Source organism: Salmo salar, chromosome ssa14, assembly GCF_905237065.1.
Source record: "Salmo salar chromosome ssa14, Ssal_v3.1, whole genome shotgun sequence".
Lineage (NCBI taxonomy): Eukaryota > Metazoa > Chordata > Actinopteri > Salmoniformes > Salmonidae > Salmo > Salmo salar.
Genome location: NC_059455.1, coordinates 49,596,485 through 49,619,640, shown reverse-complemented (window position 1 = coordinate 49,619,640; position 23,156 = coordinate 49,596,485). Strand labels below are relative to the sequence as shown.

The following is a 23,156-nucleotide window of genomic DNA, read 5'->3' as shown; positions in this document are numbered from 1 at the left end:
AACCAGTATGTATGGCTGTAACATAGTAATTATAACCAGTATGTATGTATGTATGACTGTAACATAGTAATTATAACCAGTATGTATGTATGACTGTAACATAGTAATTATAACCAGTATGTATGTCTGTAACATAGTAATTACAACCAGTATGTATGACTGTAACATAGTAATTATAACCAGTATGTATGACTGTAACATGGTAATTATAACCAGTATGTATGACTGTAACATAGTAATTATAACCAGTATGTATGACTGTAACATAGTAATTATAACCAGTATGTATGACTGTAACATAGTAATTATAACCAGTATGTATGACTGTAACATAGTAATTATAACCAGTATGTATGACTGTAACATAGTAATTATAACCAGTATGTATGACTGTAACATTGTAATTAAAACCAGTATGTATGACTGTAACAGAGTAATTATAACCAGTATGTATGACTGTAACAAAGTAATTATAACCAGTATGTATGTATGACTGTAACATAGTAATTATAACCAGTATGTATGTATGACTGTAACATAGTAATTATAACCAGTATGTATGGCTGTAACATAGTAATTATAACCAGTATGTATGACTGTAACATAGTAATTATAACCAGTATGTATGACTGTAACATAGTAATTATAACCAGTATGTATGTATGACTGTAACATAGTAATTATAACCAGTATGTATGTATTACTGTAACATAGTAATTATAACCAGTATGTATGTATGGCTGTAACATAGTAATTATAACCAGTATGTATGTATTACTGTAACATAGTAATTATAACCAGTATGTATGTATGGCTGTAACATAGTAATTGTAACCAGTATGTATGTATGACTGTAACATAGTAATTATAACCAGTATGTATGTATGACTGTAACATAATAATTATAACCAGTATGTATGGCTGTAACATAGTAATTACAACCAGTATGTATGACTGTAACATAGTAATTATAACCAGTATGTATGACTGTAACATGGTAATTATAACCAGTATGTATGACTGTAACATAGTAATTATAACCAGTATGTATGACTGTAACAAAGTAATTATAACCAGTATGTATGACTGTAACATAGTAATTGTAACCAGTATGTATGACTGTAACATAGTAATTATAACCAGTATGTATGACTGTAACATAGTAATTATAACCAGTATGTATCACTGTAACATAGTAATTGTAACCAGTATGTATGACTGTAACATAGTAATTAAAACCAGTATGTATGACTGTAACAGAGTAATTATAACCAGTATGTATGACTGTAACAAAGTAATTATAACCAGTATGTATGTATGGCTGTAACATAGTAATTATAACCAGTATATATGTATGACTGTAACATAGTAATTATAACCAGTGTGTATGAATGACTGTAACATAGTAATTATAACCAGTATGTATGTATGACTGTAACATAGTAATTATAACCAGTATGTATGTATGGCTGTAACATAGTAATTATAACCAGTATGTGTGACTGTAACACAGTAATTATAACCAATATGTATGTATGACTGTAACATAGTAATTATAAACAGTATGTATGTATGACTGTAACATAGTAATTATAACCAGTATGTATGACTGTAACATAGTAATTATAACCAGTATGTATGACTGTAACATAGTAATTATAACCAGTATGTATGTATGACTGTAACAAAGTAATTATAACCAGTTTGTATGTATGACTGTAACATAGTAATTATAACCAGTATGTATGTATGACTGTAACATAGTAATTATAACCAGTATGTATGTATGACTGTAACATAGTAATTATAACCAGTATGTATGTATGGCTGTAACATAGTAATTATAACCAGTATGTATGTATGACTGTAACATAGTACTTATAACCAGTATGTATGTATGACTGTAACATAGTAATTATAACCAGTATGTATGTTATGACTGTAACATAGTAATTATAACCAGTATGTATGTATGACTGTAACATAGTAATTATAACCAGTATGTATGTATGACTGTAACATAGTAATTACAACCAGTATGTATGACTGTAACATAGTAATTATAACCAGTATGTATGACTGTAACATAGTAATTATAACCAGTATGTATGTATGACTGCAACATAGTACTTACCACCAGTATGTATGTATGACTGTAACATAGTAATTATAACCAGTATGTATGACTGTAACATAGTAATTATAACCAGTATGTATGTATGTATGACTGTAACATAGTAATTGTAACCAGTATGTATGTATGACTGTAACATAGTAATTATAACCAGTATGTATGTCTGTAACATAGTAATTACAACCAGTATGTATGACTGTAACATAGTAATTATAACCAGTATGTATGACTGTAACATAGTAATTATAACCAGTATGTATGACTGTAACATAGTAATTATAACCAGTATGTATGACTGTAACATAGTAATTATAACCAGTATGTATGACTGTAACATAGTAATTATAACCAGTATGTATGACTGTAACATAGTAATTATAACCAGTATGTATGACTGTAACATAGTAATTATAACCAGTATGTATGACTGTAACATAGTAATTATAACCAGTATGTATGACTGTAACATAGTAATTATAACCAGTATGTATGACTGTAACATAGTAATTATAACCAGTATGTATGTATGACTGTAACATAGTAATTATAACCAGTATGTATGTATGACTGTAACATAGTAATTATAACCAGTATGTATGAGCTGTAACATAGTAATTATAACCAGTATGTATGACTGTAACATAGTAATTATAACCAGTATGTATGACTGTAACATGGTAATTATAACCAGTATGTATGTATGACTGTAACATAGTAATTATAACCAGTATGTATGTATTACTGTAACATAGTAATTATAACCAGTATGTATGTATGACTGTAACATAGTAATTATAACCAGTATGTATGTATTACTGTAACATAGTAATTATAACCAGTATGTATGACTGTAACATAGTAATTATAACCAGTATGTATGACTGTAACATAGTAATTATAACCAGTATGTATGACTGTAACATAGTAATTATAACCAGTATGTATGACTGTAACATAGTAATTAAAACCAGTATGTATGACTGTAACATAGTAATTATAACCAGTATGTATGTATGACTGTAACATAGTAATTATAACCAGTATGTATGACTGTAACATAGTAATTAAAACCAGTATGTATGACTGTAACATAGTAATTATAACCAGTATGTATGTATGACTGTAACATAGTAATTATAACCAGTATGTATGGCTGTAACATAGTAATTATAACCAGTATGTATGTATGACTGTAACATAGTACTTACAACCAGTATGTATGTATGACTGTAACAGAGTAATTATAACCAGTATGTATGACTGTAACAAAGTAATTATAACCAGTATGTATGTATGGCTGTAACATAGTAATTATAACCAGTATATATGTATGACTGTAACATAGTAATTATAACCAGTGTGTATGAATGACTGTAACATAGTAATTATAACCAGCATGTATGGCTGTAACATAGTAATTATAACCAGTATGTATGTATGGCTGTAACATAGTAATTATAACCAGTATGTGTGACTGTAACACAGTAATTATAACCAATATGTATGTATGACTGTAACATAGTAATTATAAACAGTATGTATGTATGACTGTAACATAGTAATTATAACCAGTATGTATGACTGTAACATAGTAATTATAACCAGTATGTATGACTGTAACATAGTAATTATAACCACTATGTATGTATGACTGTAACATAGTAATTATAACCAGTATGTATGTATGACTGTAACATAGTAATTATAACCAGTATGTATGTATGACTGTAACATAGTAATTATAACCAGTATGTATGTATGACTGTAACATAGTAATTATAACCAGTATGTATGTATGGCTGTAACATAGTAATTATAACCAGTATGTATGTATGACTGTAACATAGTAATTATAACCAGTATGTATGTATGACTGTAACATAGTAATTATAACCAGTATGTATGATGCTGTAACATAGTAATTATAACCAGTATGTATGTATGTATGACTGTAACATAGTAATTGTAACCAGTATGTATGTATGACTGTAACATAGTAATTATAACCAGTATGTATGTCTGTAACATAGTAATTATAACCAGTATGTATGACTGTAACATAGTAATTATAACCAGTATGTATGACTGTAACATAGTAATTATAACCAGTATGTATGACTGTAACATAGTAATTATAACCAGTATGTATGACTGTAACATAGTAATTATAACCAGTATGTATGTAGACTGTAACATAGTAATTATAACCAGTATGTATGACTGTAACATAGTAATTATAACCAGTATGTATGACTGTAACATAGTAATTATAACCAGTATGTATGACTGTAACATTGTAATTATAACCAGTATGTATGACTGTAACATAGTAATTATAACCAGTATGTATGACTGTAACATAGTAATTATAACCAGTATGTATGTATGACTGTAACATAGTAATTATAACCAGTATGTATGTATGACTGTAACATAGTAATTATAACCAGTATGTATGGCTGTAACATAGTAATTATAACCAGTATGTATGACTGTAACATAGTAATTATAACCAGTATGTATGACTGTAACATAGTAATTATAACCAGTATGTATGTATGACTGTAACATAGTAATTATAACCAGTATGTATGTATTACTGTAACATAGTAATTATAACCAGTATGTATGTATGGCTGTAACATAGTAATTATAACCAGTATGTATGTATTACTGTAACATAGTAATTATAACCAGTATGTATGTATGGCTGTAACATAGTAATTATAACCAGTATGTATGACTGTAACATAGTAATTATAACCAGTATGTATGACTGTAACATAGTAATTATAACCAGTATGTATGACTGTAACAAAGTAATTATAACCAGTATTTATGTATGGCTGTAACATAGTAATTATAACCAGTATATATGTATGACTGTAACATAGTAATTATAACCAGTGTGTATGAATGACTGTAACATAGTAATTATAACCAGTATGTATGGCTGTAACATAGTAATTATAACCAGTATGTATGTATGGCTGTAACATAGTAATTATAACCAGTATGTGTGACTGTAACACAGTAATTATAACCAATATGTATGTATGACTGTAACATAGTAATTATAAACAGTATGTATGTATGACTGTAACATAGTAATTATAACCAGTATGTATGACTGTAACATAGTAATTATAACCAGTATGTATGACTGTAACATAGTAATTATAACCAGTATGTATGTATGACTGTAACAAAGTAATTATAACCAGTATGTATGTATGACTGTAACATAGTAATTATAACCAGTATGTATGTATGACTGTAACATAGTAATTATAACCAGTATGTATGTATGACTGTAACATAGTAATTATAACCAGTATGTATGTATGGCTGTAACATAGTAATTATAACCAGTATGTATGTATGACTGTAACATAGTACTTACAACCAGTATGTATGTATGACTGTAACATAGTAATTATAACCAGTATGTATGGCTGTAACATAGTAATTATAACCAGTATGTATGTATGTATGACTGTAACATAGTAATTGTAACCAGTATGTATGTATGACTGTAACATAGTAATTATAACCAGTATGTATGTCTGTAACATAGTAATTACAACCAGTATGTATGACTGTAACATAGTAATTATAACCAGTATGTATGACTGTAACATAGTAATTATAACCAGTATGTATGACTGTAACATAGTAATTATAACCAGTATGTATGACTGTAACATAGTAATTATAACCAGTATGTATGACTGTAACATAGTAATTATAACCAGTATGTATGACTGTAACATGGTAATTATAACCAGTATGTATGACTGTAACATAGTAATTATAACCAGTATGTATGACTGTAACATTGTAATTAAAACCAGTATGTATGACTGTAACAGAGTAATTATAACCAGTATGTATGACTGTAACAAAGTAATTATAACCAGTATGTATGTATGACTGTAACATAGTAATTATAACCAGTATGTATGTATGACTGTAACATAGTAATTATAACCAGTATGTATGGCTGTAACATAGTAATTATAACCAGTATGTATGACTGTAACATAGTAATTATAACCAGTATGTATGACTGTAACATGGTAATTATAACCAGTATGTATGTATGACTGTAACATAGTAATTATAACCAGTATGTATGTATTACTGTAACATAGTAATTATAACCAGTATGTATGTATGGCTGTAACATAGTAATTATAACCAGTATGTATGTATTACTGTAACATAGTAATTATAACCAGTATGTATGTATGGCTGTAACATAGTAATTGTAACCAGTATGTATGTATGACTGTAACATAGTAATTATAACCAGTATGTATGTATGACTGTAACATAATAATTATAACCAGTATGTATGGCTGTAACATAGTAATTACAACCAGTATGTATGACTGTAACATAGTAATTATAACCAGTATGTATGACTGTAACATGGTAATTATAACCAGTATGTATGACTGTAACATAGTAATTATAACCAGTATGTATGACTGTAACAAAGTAATTATAACCAGTATGTATGACTGTAACATAGTAATTGTAACCAGTATGTATGACTGTAACATAGTAATTATAACCAGTATGTATGACTGTAACATAGTAATTATAACCAGTATGTATCACTGTAACATAGTAATTGTAACCAGTATGTATGACTGTAACATAGTAATTAAAACCAGTATGTATGACTGTAACAGAGTAATTATAACCAGTATGTATGACTGTAACAAAGTAATTATAACCAGTATGTATGTATGGCTGTAACATAGTAATTATAACCAGTATATATGTATGACTGTAACATAGTAATTATAACCAGTGTGTATGAATGACTGTAACATAGTAATTATAACCAGTATGTATGGCTGTAACATAGTAATTATAACCAGTATGTATGTATGGCTGTAACATAGTAATTATAACCAGTATGTGTGACTGTAACACAGTAATTATAACCAATATCTATGTATGACTGTAACATAGTAATTATAAACAGTATGTATGTATGACTGTAACATAGTAATTATAACCAGTATGTATGACTGTAACATAGTAATTATAACCAGTATGTATGACTGTAACATAGTAATTATAACCAGTATGTATGTATGACTGTAACAAAGTAATTATAACCAGTTTGTATGTATGACTGTAACATAGTAATTGTAACCAGTATGTATGTATGACTGTAACATAGTAATTATAACCAGTATGTATGTATGACTGTAACATAGTAATTATAACCAGTATGTATGTATGGCTGTAACATAGTAATTATAACCAGTATGTATGTATGACTGTAACATAGTACTTACAACCAGTATGTATGTATGACTGTAACATAGTAATTATAACCAGTATGTATGAATGTATGACTGTAACATAGTAATTATAACCAGTATGTATGTATGACTGTAACATAGTAATTATAACCAGTATGTATGTCTGTAACATAGTAATTACAACCAGTATGTATGACTGTAACATAGTAATTATAACCAGTATGTATGACTGTAACATGGTAATTATAACCAGTATGTATGACTGTAACATAGTAATTATAACCAGTATGTATGACTGTAACATTGTAATTAAAACCAGTATGTATGACTGTAACAGAGTAATTATAACCAGTATGTATGACTGTAACAAAGTAATTATAACCAGTATGTATGTATGACTGTAACATAGTAATTATAACCAGTATGTATGTATGACTGTAACATAGTAATTATAACCAGTATGTATGTATTACTGTAACATAGTAATTTTAACCAGTATGTATGTATGGCTGTAACATAGTAATTATAACCAGTATGTATGTATTACTGTAACATAGTAATTATAACCAGTATGTATGTATGACTGTAACATAGTAATTATAACCAGTATGTATGACTGTAACATAGTAATTATAACCAGTATGTATGTATGACTGTAACATAGTAATTATAACCAGTATGTATGTATGGCTGTAACATAGTAATTATAACCAGTATGTATGTATGACTGTAACATAGTACTTACAACCTTTATGTATGTATGACTGTAACATAGTAATTATAACCAGTATGTATGGCTGTAACATAGTAATTATAACCAGTATGTATGTATGTATGACTGTAACATAGTAATTGTAACCAGTATGTATGTATGTATGACTGTAACATAGTAATTGTAACCAGTATGTATGTATGACTGTAACATAGTCATTATAACCAGTATGTATGTATGACTGTAACATAGTAATTATAACCAGTATGTATGTCTGTAACATAGTAATTACAACCAGTATGTATGACTGTAACATAGTAATTATAACCAGTATGTATGACTGTAACATGGTAATTATAACCAGTATGTATGACTGTAACATAGTAATTATAACCAGTATGTATGACTGTAACATTGTAATTAAAACCAGTATGTATGACTGTAACAGAGTAATTATAACCAGTATGTATGACTGTAACAAAGTAATTATAACCAGTATGTATGTATGGCTGTAACATAGTAATTATAACCAGTATATATGTATGACTGTAACATAGTAATTATAACCAGTGTGTATGAATGACTGTAACATAGTAATTATAACCAGTATGTATGGCTGTAACATAGTAATTATAACCAGTATGTATGTATGGCTGTAACATAGTAATTATAACCAGTATGTGTGACTGTAACACAGTAATTATAACCAATATGTATGTATGACTGTAACATAGTAATTATAAACAGTATGTATGTATGACTGTAACATAGTAATTATAACCAGTATGTATGTATGACTGTAACATAGTAATTATAACCAGTATGTATGGCTGTAACATAGTAATTATAACCAGTATGTATGACTGTAACATAGTAATTATAACCAGTATGTATGACTGTAACATAGTAATTATAACCAGTATGTATGACTGTAACATAGTAATTATAACCAGTATGTATGTATGGCTTTAACATAGTAATTATAACCAGTATGTATGACTGTAACATAGTAATTATAACCAGTATGTATATATGGCTGTAACATAGTAATTATAACCAGTATGTATGTATGACTGTAACATAGTAATTATAACCAGTATGTATGACTGTAACAAAGTAATTATAACCAGTATGTATGTATGACTGTAACATAGTAATTGTAACCAGTATGTATGTATGACTGTAACATAGTAATTATAACCAGTATGTATGTATTACTGTAACATAGTAATTATAACCAGTATGTATGTATGACTGTAACATAGTAAGTATAACCAGTATGTATGTATTACTGTAACATAGTAATTATAACCAGTATGTATGTATGGCTGTAACATAGTAATTGTAACCAGTATGTATGTATGACTGTAACATAGTAATTATAACCAGTATGTATGTATGACTGTAACATAGTAATTATAACCAGTATGTATGGCTGTAACATAGTAATTACAACCAGTATGTATGACTGTAACATAGTAATTATAACCAGTATGTATGACTGTAACATAGTAATTATAACCAGTATGTATGACTGTAACATAGTAATTATAACCAGTATGTATGACTGTAACATAGTAATTATAACCAGTATGTATGACTGTAACATAGTAATTATAACCAGTATGTATGACTGTAACATAGTAATTATAACCAGTATGTATCACTGTAACATAGTAATTGTAACCAGTATGTATGACTGTAACATAGTAATTAAAACCAGTATGTATGACTGTAACAGAGTAATTATAACCAGTATGTATGACTGTAACAAAGTAATTATAACCAGTATGTATGTATGGCTGTAACATAGTAATTATAACCAGTATATATGTATGACTGTAACATAGTAATTATAACCAGTATGTATGTATGACTGTAACATAGTAATTATAACCAGTATGTATGGCTGTAACATAGTAATTATAACCAGTATGTATGTATGGCTGTAACATAGTAATTATAACCAGTATGTATGACTGTAACATAGTAATTATAACCAATATGTATGTATGACTGTAACATAGTAATTATAACCAGTATGTATGTATGACTGTAACATAGTAATTATAACCAGTATGTATGTATGACTGTAACATAGTAATTATAACCAGTATGTATGACTGTAACATAGTAATTATAACCAGTATGTATGACTGTAACATAGTAATTATAACCAGTATGTATGACTGTAACATAGTAATTATAACCAGTATGTATGACTGTAACATTGTAATTATAACCAGTATGTATGTGACTGTAACATAGTAATTATAACCAGTATGTATGTTGACTGTAACATAGTAATTATAACCAGTATGTATGTATGACTGTAACATAGTAATTATAACCAGTATGTATGTATGACTGTAACATAGTAATTATAACCAGTATGTATGTATGACTGTAACATAGTAATTATAACCAGTATGTATGACTGTAACATAGTAATTATAACCAGTATGTATGTACTGTAACATAGTAATTATAACCAGTATGTATGACTGTAACATAGTAATTATAACCAGTATGTATGTATGGCTGTAACATAGTAATTATAACCAGTATGTATGTATGACTGTAACATAGTAATTATAACCAGTATGTATGACTGTAACATAGTAATTATAACCAGTATGTATGACTGTAACATAGTAATTATAACCAGTATGTATGTATGACTGTAACATAGTAATTATAACCAGTATGTATGACTGTAACATAGTAATTATAACCAATGTATGTATGACTGTAACATAGTAATTATAACCAGTATGTATGTATGACTGTAACATAGTAATTATAACCAGTATGTATGACTGTAACATAGTAATTATAACCAGTATGTATGTTACTGTAACATAGTAATTATAACCAGTATGTATGTATGACTGTAACATAGTAATTATAACCAGTATGTATGTATGACTGTAACATAGTAATTATAACCAGTATGTATGTATGACTGTAACATAGTAATTATAACCAGTATGTATGTATGACTGTAACATAGTAATTATAAACAGTATGTATGTATGACTGTAACATAGTAATTATAAACAGTATGTATGTATGACTGTAACATAGTAATTATAACCAGTATTTATGTATGACTGTAACATAGTAATTATAACCAGTATGTATGGCTGTAACATAGTAATTATAACCAGTATGTATGACTGTAACATAGTAATTATAACCAGTATGTATGACTGTAACATAGTAATTATAACCAGTATGTATGACTGTAACATAGTAATTATAACCAGTATAGTATGACTGTAACATAGTAATTATAACCAGTATGTATGACTGTAACATAGTAATTATAACCAGTATGTATGACTGTAACATAGTAATTATAACCAGTATGTATGACTGTAACATAGTAATTATAACCAGTATGTATGACTGTAACATAGTAATTATAACCAGTATGTATGACTGTAACATAGTAATTATAACCAGTATGTATGAATGCTGTAACATAGTAATTATAACCAGTATGTATGTATGACTGTAACATAGTAATTATAACCAGTATGTATGATGACTGTAACATAGTAATTATAACCAGTATGTATGACTGTAACATAGTAATTATAACCAGTATGTATGACTGTAACATAGTAATTATAACCAGTATGTATGACTGTAACATAGTAATTATAACCAGTATGTATGTATGACTGTAACATAGTAATTGTAACCAGTATGTATGTATGACTGTAACATAGTAATTATAACCAGTATGTATGTATGACTGTAACATAGTAATTATAACCAGTATGTATGGCTGTAACATAGTAATTACAACCAGTATGTATGACTGTAACATAGTAATTATAACCAGTATGTATGACTGTAACATAGTAATTATAACCAGTATGTATGTATGGCTGTAACATAGTAATTATAACCAGTATGTATATATGGCTGTAACATAGTAATTATAATCAGTATGTATGTATGACTGTAACATAGTAATTATAACCAGTATGTATGACTGTAACAAAGTAATTATAACCAGTATGTATGTATGACTGTAACATAGTAATTATAACCAGTATGTATGACTGTAACATAGTAATTATAACCAGTATGTATGTATGACTGTAACATAGTAATTATAACCAGTATGTATGACTGTAACAGTAATTATAAACAGTATGTATGACTGTAACATAGTAATTATAACCAGTATATATGTACGACTGTAACTTAGTAATTGTAACCAGTATGTATTGTCGTGTCTTTGGCTATGCCGGATTAAGTGATATGACATGCTAACCTATAAACTCCTTTCTCTGTAATTAATATTACCTGATTAAGCTAATCATGTAAATGTAATTAACTAGAAAGTCGGGGCACCACGGAAGAACGTTTATAGAGATGTTATCTTCCAAATAAACTCTTAAAATACTTAGTCATATTTTACATCGATAGCAGTCAATATTAACCCTTATCTTATTTTCAGTCTCATAATGAAAGTTGTAAATTCTTGGCTATCTTCACGAACCCTGGCTAACAAGTTGAATCAGCAATACAAAATTGGGTTTAATTATTTATTTACTAAATACCTAAACTAATCACACAGAATTACAAATACACCGAATACAAATGATGTCATACATGATGGCTGGTTACACAAAGGAAAGGGGGTTTGGCTTGAATGAAAGAGCGGGACGATTTAGGAACAAAGAAACAGCAGCTATGCTATCGTAAATACATTATCTTATGCATTCTAAATTACCGCCCATTTGGAAAAGGAAAATGCAATAAATATTTACTCTGAGCTGCGCTTCGGTAGATTGGTCGTAGATGCTGGCCGGGTTGGCCAACAGATCTTCCTGTCCTCGGAAGAATGTCTCTGGTGGTAAATTGGATACGTGGTGGTATCTTCGTCTGGTTGTTAGACTGGATCCGTCGTCCGTCCTTTCCTAGCCCACGTCTACAGCGGCCGCTGCTAACTCAACGGCTAGGAAGTATCACTTCTGTAGTGAATAAGCTCAAAGTTCATACCATTCGCCACCAAAGCTCACGCCGAGGTTGGCTTAGTTCTGTACTTGACGTGTGTCCTTCTAACATAGAGGCTGCAGACCTCACGTACTGGAACATGTGGTTTTCTTTTCGTCAAAGGCTTATATAGTGGAGAGGGGGAAGGATGTGTTTCATCGTTTATAACCCCTGTCTCTTCACAGGGGTGGGCCACTGATCAAGCAGGGCACTTTCCTTATGAAAACCCAATTCTCTCATTTGGAAGCTAAAATTACATTTAATCTCCTAACAAACAATTTCAATATCAAACATTTCAATTGCATAACAATTCCATGTTACTCTGATAACTAGAGGGTGTATACTTTCTCAGGTACAGTTTATGTCGTCCTGTCATCAGTCATAATGTCTCAGATGACAACCGAACTGACATCCATACTCATTACGTTCCCAAGCATATTTCCAACTGGTTTTATTACCAAAATATGGTTCCTTTTCCCCATTTGTTTGATGTTCCCAGACTCTCTATATTTAACACAGGCTATTCAAGTCCTTCAGTAGGGTCAGAAAGAGAGGGGAAGGGAGAAAGGTATTTATGGGGGGGTCATAAACCTTACCCACAGGCCAACGTCATGACAGTATATATGTAACATGGTAATTGTAACCAGTATGTCTGTGTGATTGACCGTAATGCTGTTTCCTGTGTGTGTTGATGTGTTCTGTCTACACTGGTCTCGCCTGGTCTCGCCTGGGCTCTGTAGTAACTGACTGTAAGCACAGTAAACAACACACAGGAACAGGTCACCACATCTCCAGTCCTACATACTATACAATACTAAAATAATTGATCTTTCGTCACTCTGTGTTTTTCATAATTTTCAGTCAATTCGCAAGTGGCTGAATCTCACCAGAGAAATCATCAGAGAGAGGGAAACAGCGCCCCTCTGTCTCGTCTGTGTATCTGATGCTGAGTGGACCAAAAGAGTATTACATGTTGCCGCCGTAGCATTCTTTTTTTTTTTACCTTTTATTTAACTAGGCAAGTCGGTTAAGAACAAATTCTTATTTACAATGACAGCCTACCGGGGAACAGTGGGTTAACTGCCTTGTTCATGTGCCAAAGGACAGATTTCTACCTTGTCAACTCAGGGATTTGATCTTGCAACCTTTCAGTTACTAGTCCAACGTTGTAACCACTAGGCTACTTGCCGCCCCATTTGATTGATTGATGCCAAACAAGCATTTGACCTTCCTTGATAATTAAAAAAATATCTCTACTCTGGTGTCTCTACTCTGGTGTCTACTCTGGTGTCTCTACTCTGGTGTCTCTACTCTGATGTCTACTCTGATGTCTCTACTCTGGTGTCTACTCTGGTGTCTCTACTCTGGTGTCTCTACTCTGGTGTCTACTCTGATGTCTCTACTCTGGTGTCTACTCTGGTGTCTCTACTCTGGTGTCTCTACTCTGGTGTCTCTACTCTGGTGTCTACTCCGATGACTCTACTCTGGTGTCTACGGTGTCTCTACTCTGGTGTCTACTCTGATGTCTACTCTGATGTCTCTACTCTGGTGTCTACTCTGGTGTCTCTACTCTGGTGTCTCTACTCTGGTGTCTCTACTCTGATGTCTCTACTCTGATGTCTCTACTCTGGTGTCTACTCTGGTGTGTCTACTCTGGTGTCTACTCTGGTGTCTCTACTCTGGTGTCTCTACTCTGGTGTCTATACTCTGGTGTCTCTACTCTGGTGTCTACTCTGATGTCTCTACTCTCGTGTCTACGGTGTCTCTACTCTGGTGTGTCTACTCAGATGTCTCTACTCTGGTACCTCTACTCTGGTACCCAATGACTGAAGACTCGTTCCTGGACTCTGAAAATGAAAGGAGTTCTACCTGTTCACACTATTGCACTGAGCTGAATTATACTGTACTGAGATTGCTTGGATATTTTCTATTCACATTGTAATGAAGTTAGATCATAGCTGAATCAATGATCACATAATGATCTCAGTATTCTACATAACAGAACCGAATATAATAGCATAGTATAATGTTACTGTAAGACAACACATTGTTTTTTCTCATGTGGCCAAAACTCAACAGCGCGTGCCACTTGGAAAAATACACAGCTAGGCTAAGACCATCTGCTCTAAATTCATTCACTCCATCCTTCAACACAACACTGTAGGATCCTTCAACACAACACTGTAGGATCCTTCAACACTGTAGCCTACTTCAACACAACACTGTAGGATCCTTCAGCACAACACCGTAGGATCCTTCAACACAACACCGTAGGATCCTTCAGCACAACACCGTAGGATCCTTCAGCACAACACCGTAGGATCCTTCAACACAACACTGTAGGATCCTTCAACACAACACTGTAGGATCCTTCAACACAACACTGTAGGATCCTTCAACACAACACTGAAGGATACTTCAACACAACACTGAAGGATCCTTCAACACAACACTGTAAGATACTTCAACACAACACTGTAGGATCCTTCAACACTGTAGGCTACTTCAACACAACACTGAAAGATACTTCAACACAACACTGTAGGATCCTTCAACACTGTAGGCTACTTCAACACAACACTGTAGTATACGTTAACATTGTAGTCTACTTCAACATAACACTGTAGGCTACTTCAACACTGTAGGATACTTCAGCACAACACTGAAGTATACTTCAACACTAAGATATTTCAACAGAACACAGTAGGATCCTTCAACACTGTAGGCTACTTCAAAACAGCACTGTAGGCTACTTCAAAACAGCACTGTAGGCTACTTCAACACAACACTGTCGGCTACCTCAACATAACACTGTAGGATCCTTCAACAAAACACTGTAGGCTACTTTAACACAAGACTGTACTATTCTTCAACACAACACTGAAAGATACTTCAACACAACACTGTAGGATCCTTTAACACTGTAAGATCCTTCAACACTGTAGGATACTTCAACACAACACTGTAGGCTACTTCAACACTGTAGGCTACTTCGACACTGTAGGATACTTCGACACTGTAGCCTACTTCAACACTGTAGGATACTTTAACACTGTAAGATCCTTCAACACTGTAGGATACTTTAACACAACACTGTAGGATACTTTAACACTGTAAGATCCTTCAACACTGTAGGATACTTCAACACAACATTGTAGCATACTTCAACATTGTAGGCTACTTCAACATTGTAGGCTACTTGGTCACTGTAGGCTACTTGGACACTGTAGCATACTTTGACACCTTATTCTACTTCAACACTGTAGGATACGTGGACACTGTAGGATACTTGGACACTGTAGAATCAACACTGCAGGATACTTCAACACTGTAGGATACTTGGACACTGTAGGATACTTGGACACTGTAGGATACTTGGACACTGTAGCCTACTTCAACACTGTAGGATACTTTAACACTGTAAGATCCTTCAACACTGTAAGATACTTCAACACAACATTGTAGGCTACTTCAACATTGTAGGATACTTCAACACTGTAGGCTACTTCAACACTGTAGGCTACTTCAACATTGTAGGCTACTTCAACACTGTAGGCTACTTCAACACTGTAGGATACTTCAACATTGTAGGATACTTGGACACTGTAGCATACTTGGACACTGTAGAATCAACACTGTAGGATACTTCAACACTGTAGGATACTTGGACACTGTAGGATACTTGGACACTGTAGCCTACTTCAACACTGTAGGATACTTTAACACTGTAAGATCCTTCAACGCTGTAGCATACTTCAACACAACATTGTAGGCTACTTCAACATTGTAGGATACTTCAACACTGTAGACTACTTCAACACTTTAGGCTACTTCAACACTGTAGACTACTTCAACATTGTAGGCTACTTCAACACTGTAGGCTACTTCAACACTGTAGGCTACTTCAACACTGTAGGATACTTCAACATTGTAGGATACTTGGACACTGTAGGATACTTGGACACTGTAGAATCAACACTGTAGGATACTTCAACACTGTAGGATACTTGGACACTGTAGGATACTTGGACACTGTAGCCTACTTCAACACTGTAGGATACTTTAACACTGTAAGATCCTTCAACACTGTAGGATACTTCAACACAACATTGTAGGCTACTTCAACATTGTAGGATACTTCAACACTGTAGGCTACTTCAACACTGTAGGCTACTTCAACACTGTAGGCTACTTCAACATTGTAGGCTACTTCAACACTGTAGGCTACTTCAACACTGTAGGCTACTTCAACACTGTAGGATACTTCAACATTGTAGGATACTTGGACACTGTAGGATACTTGGACACTGTAGAATCAACACTGTAGGATACTTCAACACTGTAGGATACTTGGACACTGTAGGATACTTGGACACTGTAGGATACTTGGACACTGTAGGATACTTCATCACTGTGTAGCTCAACAACATCTGAATGCATATCCATGAAACTGACTGACATCAAATGGTTCATTTGTTTTTGAAGAACGATCACAGACGATTGGATGCGGTGTTGTTTTGTCTTACAGTATTCTTTGATGTTGTGTTATGTAGAATATTGTGATCATAATGTGATCTTGCCGACATTAATTGAGCTTTAATCACATTTTACTAAACGACAACCATTGGCCTGAGTAGCCTGTTCTCCGTGAGTAAAGTAGAGAATACGCATTGTTTAGTGTGGTGGACTAAATATCCTGAAAAAGTCAGATCCGCAGCCACTCTGATAAAGTAAACTAGATATACTGCCATGTACTCCCACAGAGAGCTGTTTTGTCTTTTGCCAGTAGACATATGTTACTGTAAGTGTTGACAGCCCACCAGACCAAAGCTAGCCAGGCCAGCTGAAAGCTCCCACTCTGACCCCCTTTTATGTGGGAGACACAGTTTCAAGATGAAGCATGTGACAGAGGATGTAATGATTCCAGGCTGCTACAGCTAGGACTCAAACACACACACACACAAATCAAAAGAAATCACCCAAGACCTCTGAAAAAAATTATAGACCTTCACAAGTCTGGTTCATCCTTGGGAGCAATTTCCAAACGCCTGAAGGTTCATCTGTACAAACAATAGTACAATAAACTCCATGGGACCACGCAGCCGTCATACCACTCAGGAAGGAGACGCGTTCTGTGTCCTAGAGATGAACGTACTTTGGTGCGAAAAGTGCAAATCAATCCCAGAACAACAGCAAAGGGCCTTGTGAAGATGCTGGAGGAAACAGGTACAAAAGTATCTATATCCACAGTAAAACGAGTCCTATATCGACATAACCTGAAAGGCCGCTCAGCAAGGAAGAAGCCACTGCTCCAAAACCGCCATAAAAAAGCCAGACTACGGTTTGCAACTGCACATGGGGACAAAAATCGTACTTTTTCGAGAAATGTCCTCTGGTCTGATAAAACAAAAATTGAACTGTTTGGCCGTAATGACCATCGTTACCTTTGAAGGAAAAAGGAGGAGCCTTGCAAGCCGAAGAACACCATCCCATCCGTGAAGAACGGGGGTGGCAGCATCATGTTGTGGGGGTGCTTTGCTGCAGGAGGGACTGGTGCACTTCACAAAATAGATGGCATCATGAGGCAGGAAAATGATGTGGATATATTGAGATGTTGCTTCAATATATCAGTCAGGAAGTTAAAGCTTGGTCGCAAATGGGTCTTCCAAATGGACAATGACCCCAAGCATACTTCCAAAGTTGTGGCAAAATGGCTTAAGGACAACAAAGTCAAGGTATTGGAGTGGCCATCACAAAGCCCTGACCTCAACCCTATAGAAAATGTGTGGGCAGAACTGAAAAAGCGTGTGCAGGCAAGGAGGCCTACAAACCTGACTCAGTTACACCAGCTCTGTCAGGTGGAATGGGCTAAAATTCACCTAACTTATTGTGGGAAGCTTGTGGAAGGCTACCCGAAACATTTGACCCAAGTTAAACAATTTAAAGGCAATGCTACCAAATACTAATTGAGTGTATGTACACTTCTGACCCACTGGGAATGTGATGAAAGAAATAAAAGCTGAAATAAATAATTCTCTCTACTATTATTCTGACATTTCACATTCTTAAAATAAAGTGGTGATCCTAACTGACATAAGACAGGGAATTTTTACTAGGATTAAATGTCAGGAATTGTGAAAAACTGAGTTTAAATGTATTTGGCTAAGGTGTATGTAAACTTCCGACTTCAACTATATATATATATATATATATATATATATATATATATATATATATATATATATGCACTCACACATACACACGCACTCACACGCACATATACACATATACACACACACGTGCATGTAACTGTTCTGCCTGCGGCTATGGAACCCTGACCTGTTCACCGGACGTGCTTGTTGCACCCTCGACAACTACTATGATTATTATTATTTGACCATGCTGGTCATTTATGAACATTTTAACATTTTAACATTTTGACCATGTTCTGTTTTAATATCCACCCTGCACAGCCAGAAGAGGACTGGCCACCCCTCATAGCCTGGTTCCTCTCTAGGTTTCTTCCTAGGTTTTTGGCCTTTCTAGGGAGTTTTTCCTAGGGAGTTTTTCCTAGCCACCGTGCTTCTTTCACATGCTTTGCTTGCTGTTTGGGGTTTTAGGCTGGGTTTCTGTACAGCACTTTGAGAATATCAGCTGATGTACGAAGGGCTATATAAAAAAATAAATTTGATTTAACTCACATGCACACACACTCACGTACACAGATGTCTTGCCGATGTTGCAGCTATGGCTTTAGGGTGGGCCTGTTTAACAGTGTTACAATACACTGTGGAGGACTGAGGAGGATAGCCCTGTAGTTTAACAGTGTTACAATACACTGTGGAGGACTGAGGAGGATAGCCCTGTAGTTTAACAGTGTTACAATACACTGTGGAGGACTGAGGAGGATAGCCCTGTAGTTTAACAGAGTTACAATACACTGGAGGACTGAGGAGGATAGCCCTGTAGCTTAACAGAGTTACAATACACTGGAGGACTGAGGAGGATAGCCCTGTAGCTTAACAGGGTTACAATACACTGGAGGACTGAGGAGGATAGCCCTGTAGTTTAACAGAGTTACAATACACTGGAGGACTGAGGAGGATAGCCCTGTAGTTTAACAGGGTTACAATACACTGGAGGACTGAGGAGGATAGCCCTGTAGTTTAACAGGGTTCCAATACACTGGAGGACTGAGGAGTTAGTTTAGTTAAGTTTGTTGATGTGGACACCGAGGAACTTGAAGCTCTCAACCTGCTCCACTGCAGCCCCGTCGATGAGAATGGGGGAGTGCTCGGTGCTCCTTTTTCTGTAGTCCACAATCATCTCCTTAGTCTTGGTTACGTTGAGGGATAGGTTGTTATTCTGGCACCACCCGGCCAGGTCTCTGACCTCCCTCCCTATAGGCTGTCTCGTCGTTGTCGGTGATCAGGCCTACCACTGTTGTGTCGTCTGCAAACTTAATGATGGTGTTGGAGTCGTGCCTGGCCATGCAGTCATGAGTGAATACAGGAGGGGACTGAGCACGCACCCCTGAGGGGCCCACGTGTTGAGGATCAGCGTGGCGGATGTATTGTTACCTACCCTTACCACCTGGGGGCGGACCGTCAGGAAGTCCAGGATCCAGGTGCCGAGGGAGGTGTTTAGTCCCAGGGTCCTTAGCTTAGCGATGAGCTTTGAGGGCACTATGGTGTTGAACGCTGAGCTGTAGTCAATGAATAGCATTCTCACATAGGTGTTCCTTTTGTCCAGGTGGGAAAGGGCAGTGTTTAGTGCAATAGAGATTGCATCATCTGTGGATCTGTTAGGGCGGTATGCAAATTGGAGTGGGTCTAGGGTTTCTGGGATAATGGTGTTGATATGAGCCATGACCAGCCTTTCAAAGCACTTCATGTCTACAGACATGAGTGCTACGGGTTGGTAGTCATTTAGGCAGGTTTCCTTAGTGTTCTTGTGCCTAGGCACTATGGTGTTCTGCTTAAAACATGTTGTTATTACAGACTCGGACAGGGAGAGGTTGAAAATGTCAGTGAAGACACTTGCCAGTTAGTCAGTGGATGCTCGCAGTACACGTCCTGGTATTCCGTCTGGCCCCGCGGCCTTGTGAATGTTGACCTGTTTAAAGGTCTTACTCACATCGGCTGCGGAGAGCGTGATCGCACAGTCTTCCGGAACAGCTGGTGCTCTCATGCATGTTTCAGTGTTATTTGCCTCGAAGCGAGCATAGAAGTAGTTTAGCTCATCTGGTAGGCTCGTGTCACTGGGCAGCTCTCGGCTGTGCTTCCCTTTGTAGTTTGCAAGCCCTGCCACATCCAACGAGCATCAGAGCCGGTGTAATACGATTTGATCTTAGTCCTGTGAGAGCATTGCTGTGTGAGAGAGAGATTATGATGGTTTCACTTGCTCTGGCAATGTTTACATATGTTTCCCATGCTAATAGATAAAACCCCTTGGAGGGAGGGAGGGAGGGAGGGAGGGAGGGAGGGAGGGAGGGAGGGAGGGAGGGAGGGAGGGAGGGAGGGAGGGAGGGAGGGAGGGAGGGAGGGAGGGAGTCCATTCCCAATATGTTTCCAGTCTAGTGCGAAACAGCACCTGTTTTTGATGTGTGTGTAATTCTGTGTGCGTGTGACAATGTCTGTGAGTGGTTTGGGCTGACTGATGAGGGTGAGGTAGAGGGGAAGCCAAGTTTGTATTTGGGAGGGAGGGAGGGAGTGAGGAGTGGAGGGAGGGGGGGAGGGAGGGAGAGTGGAGGGAGGGAAGGAGGAGTAGAGGGAGGGAGGAGTGGAGGGAGGGAGGAGTAGAGGGAGGGAGGGAGGAGTGGATAGAGGGAGGAGAGGAGGGAGGGGGAGGGAGGGAGGGAGAGTGGAGGGAGGGAGAGTGGAGGGAGGGAGGGAGGAGTAGAAGGAGGGAGGGAGAGTGGAGGGAGGGAGGGAGGGATGGAGGAGTGGAGAGAGGCAGGGAGAGAGAGTGGAGGGAGGGAGAGGGGGAGGAGTGGAGGGAGGGAGGGAGGGAGGGAGGAGTGGAGGGAGAGAGAGTGGAAGGAGGGAGGGAGGAGTGGAGGGGGGAGGGAGGAGTAGAGGGAGGGAGGAGTGGAGGGAGGGAGGAGTAGAGGGAGGGAGGGAGGAGTGGATAGAGGGAGGGAGGGAGGGAGGGAGGGAGGGAGGGAGGGAGGGAGGGAGGGAGGGAGGGAGGGAGGGAGGGAGGGAGGGAGGGAGGATGAAGGGAGGGTGGAGGGAGGGAGGAGTAGAAGGAGGGAGAGAGAGTGGAGGGAGGGAGGGATGGAGGAGTGGAGAGAGGCAGGGAGAGAAAGTGGAGGGAGGGGGGGAGTGGAGGGAGGGAGGAGTGAAGGGAGAGAGAGTGGAGGGAGGGGGGAGGGAGGACTGGAGGGAGGAGTGGAGGGAGGGAGGGAGGTAATGTGTTTGGTGGTTTATCTGAAACAGCTGTCTTGGCTCTGTCTTTACCATTGGTTGGTTTGTAATCCAATATTCCTCCGTCAAACTCTGCTGCTCATTGAATGATTTATCTAATTCACTTAGACTCATTACAATGTTAGGCTAATCATATCTGATGTTTCTCTGAAGTAACAGCTACTCTATATCATAAAGATAAAACAATTGTAATTTTAATCAAATCATTTTGGTCAGAACTACTTGCATAGAAACCACTAAACCTTTTAAAATATATTATCATTCTCTCTCTCTCTGTCTGTCTTTCTCTACCTCTCCCTCCCTTTCTCTCTCTTTCTCACTCCTCCATCTTTCTCTCTCTCTCTCTCTGTCTTTCTCCCCTCCCTCCCTCTTTCTCTGTCTCTCTCTCTCCCCCTCCCTCCCTTTCTCTCTCTCTCCTCCCTCCCTCCCTCCCTCTCAGGGATGTGTAACCCTAAGAACTACAGTGATACTCCAGCCACCTCTAAGAGCACAGTGGAGGAACTCCATCGACCAATCCCTTCGTTGTTCCGAGCCCTCACGGAGGGTGACGACCCTATCAACATGATGGTGGTGTCCTTCCC

At 35.7% G+C, this 23,156-nt stretch overlaps 1 protein-coding gene across 1 annotated transcript in view; it reads left to right on the top strand.

The window, feature by feature from the left end:
- The first annotated feature begins 23,016 nt into the window (after positions 1 to 23,016).
- The window catches only part of LOC106569741 (twisted gastrulation protein homolog 1-A), a 3,202-nt gene continuing 3,062 nt past the window's right edge, over positions 23,017 to 23,156 (top strand). The window contains exon 1 of the mRNA XM_014141321.2: positions 23,017 to 23,156. This exon is cut by the window's right edge and continues 119 nt beyond it. Within this exon, the coding sequence (XP_013996796.1) occupies positions 23,017 to 23,156 (140 nt within the window).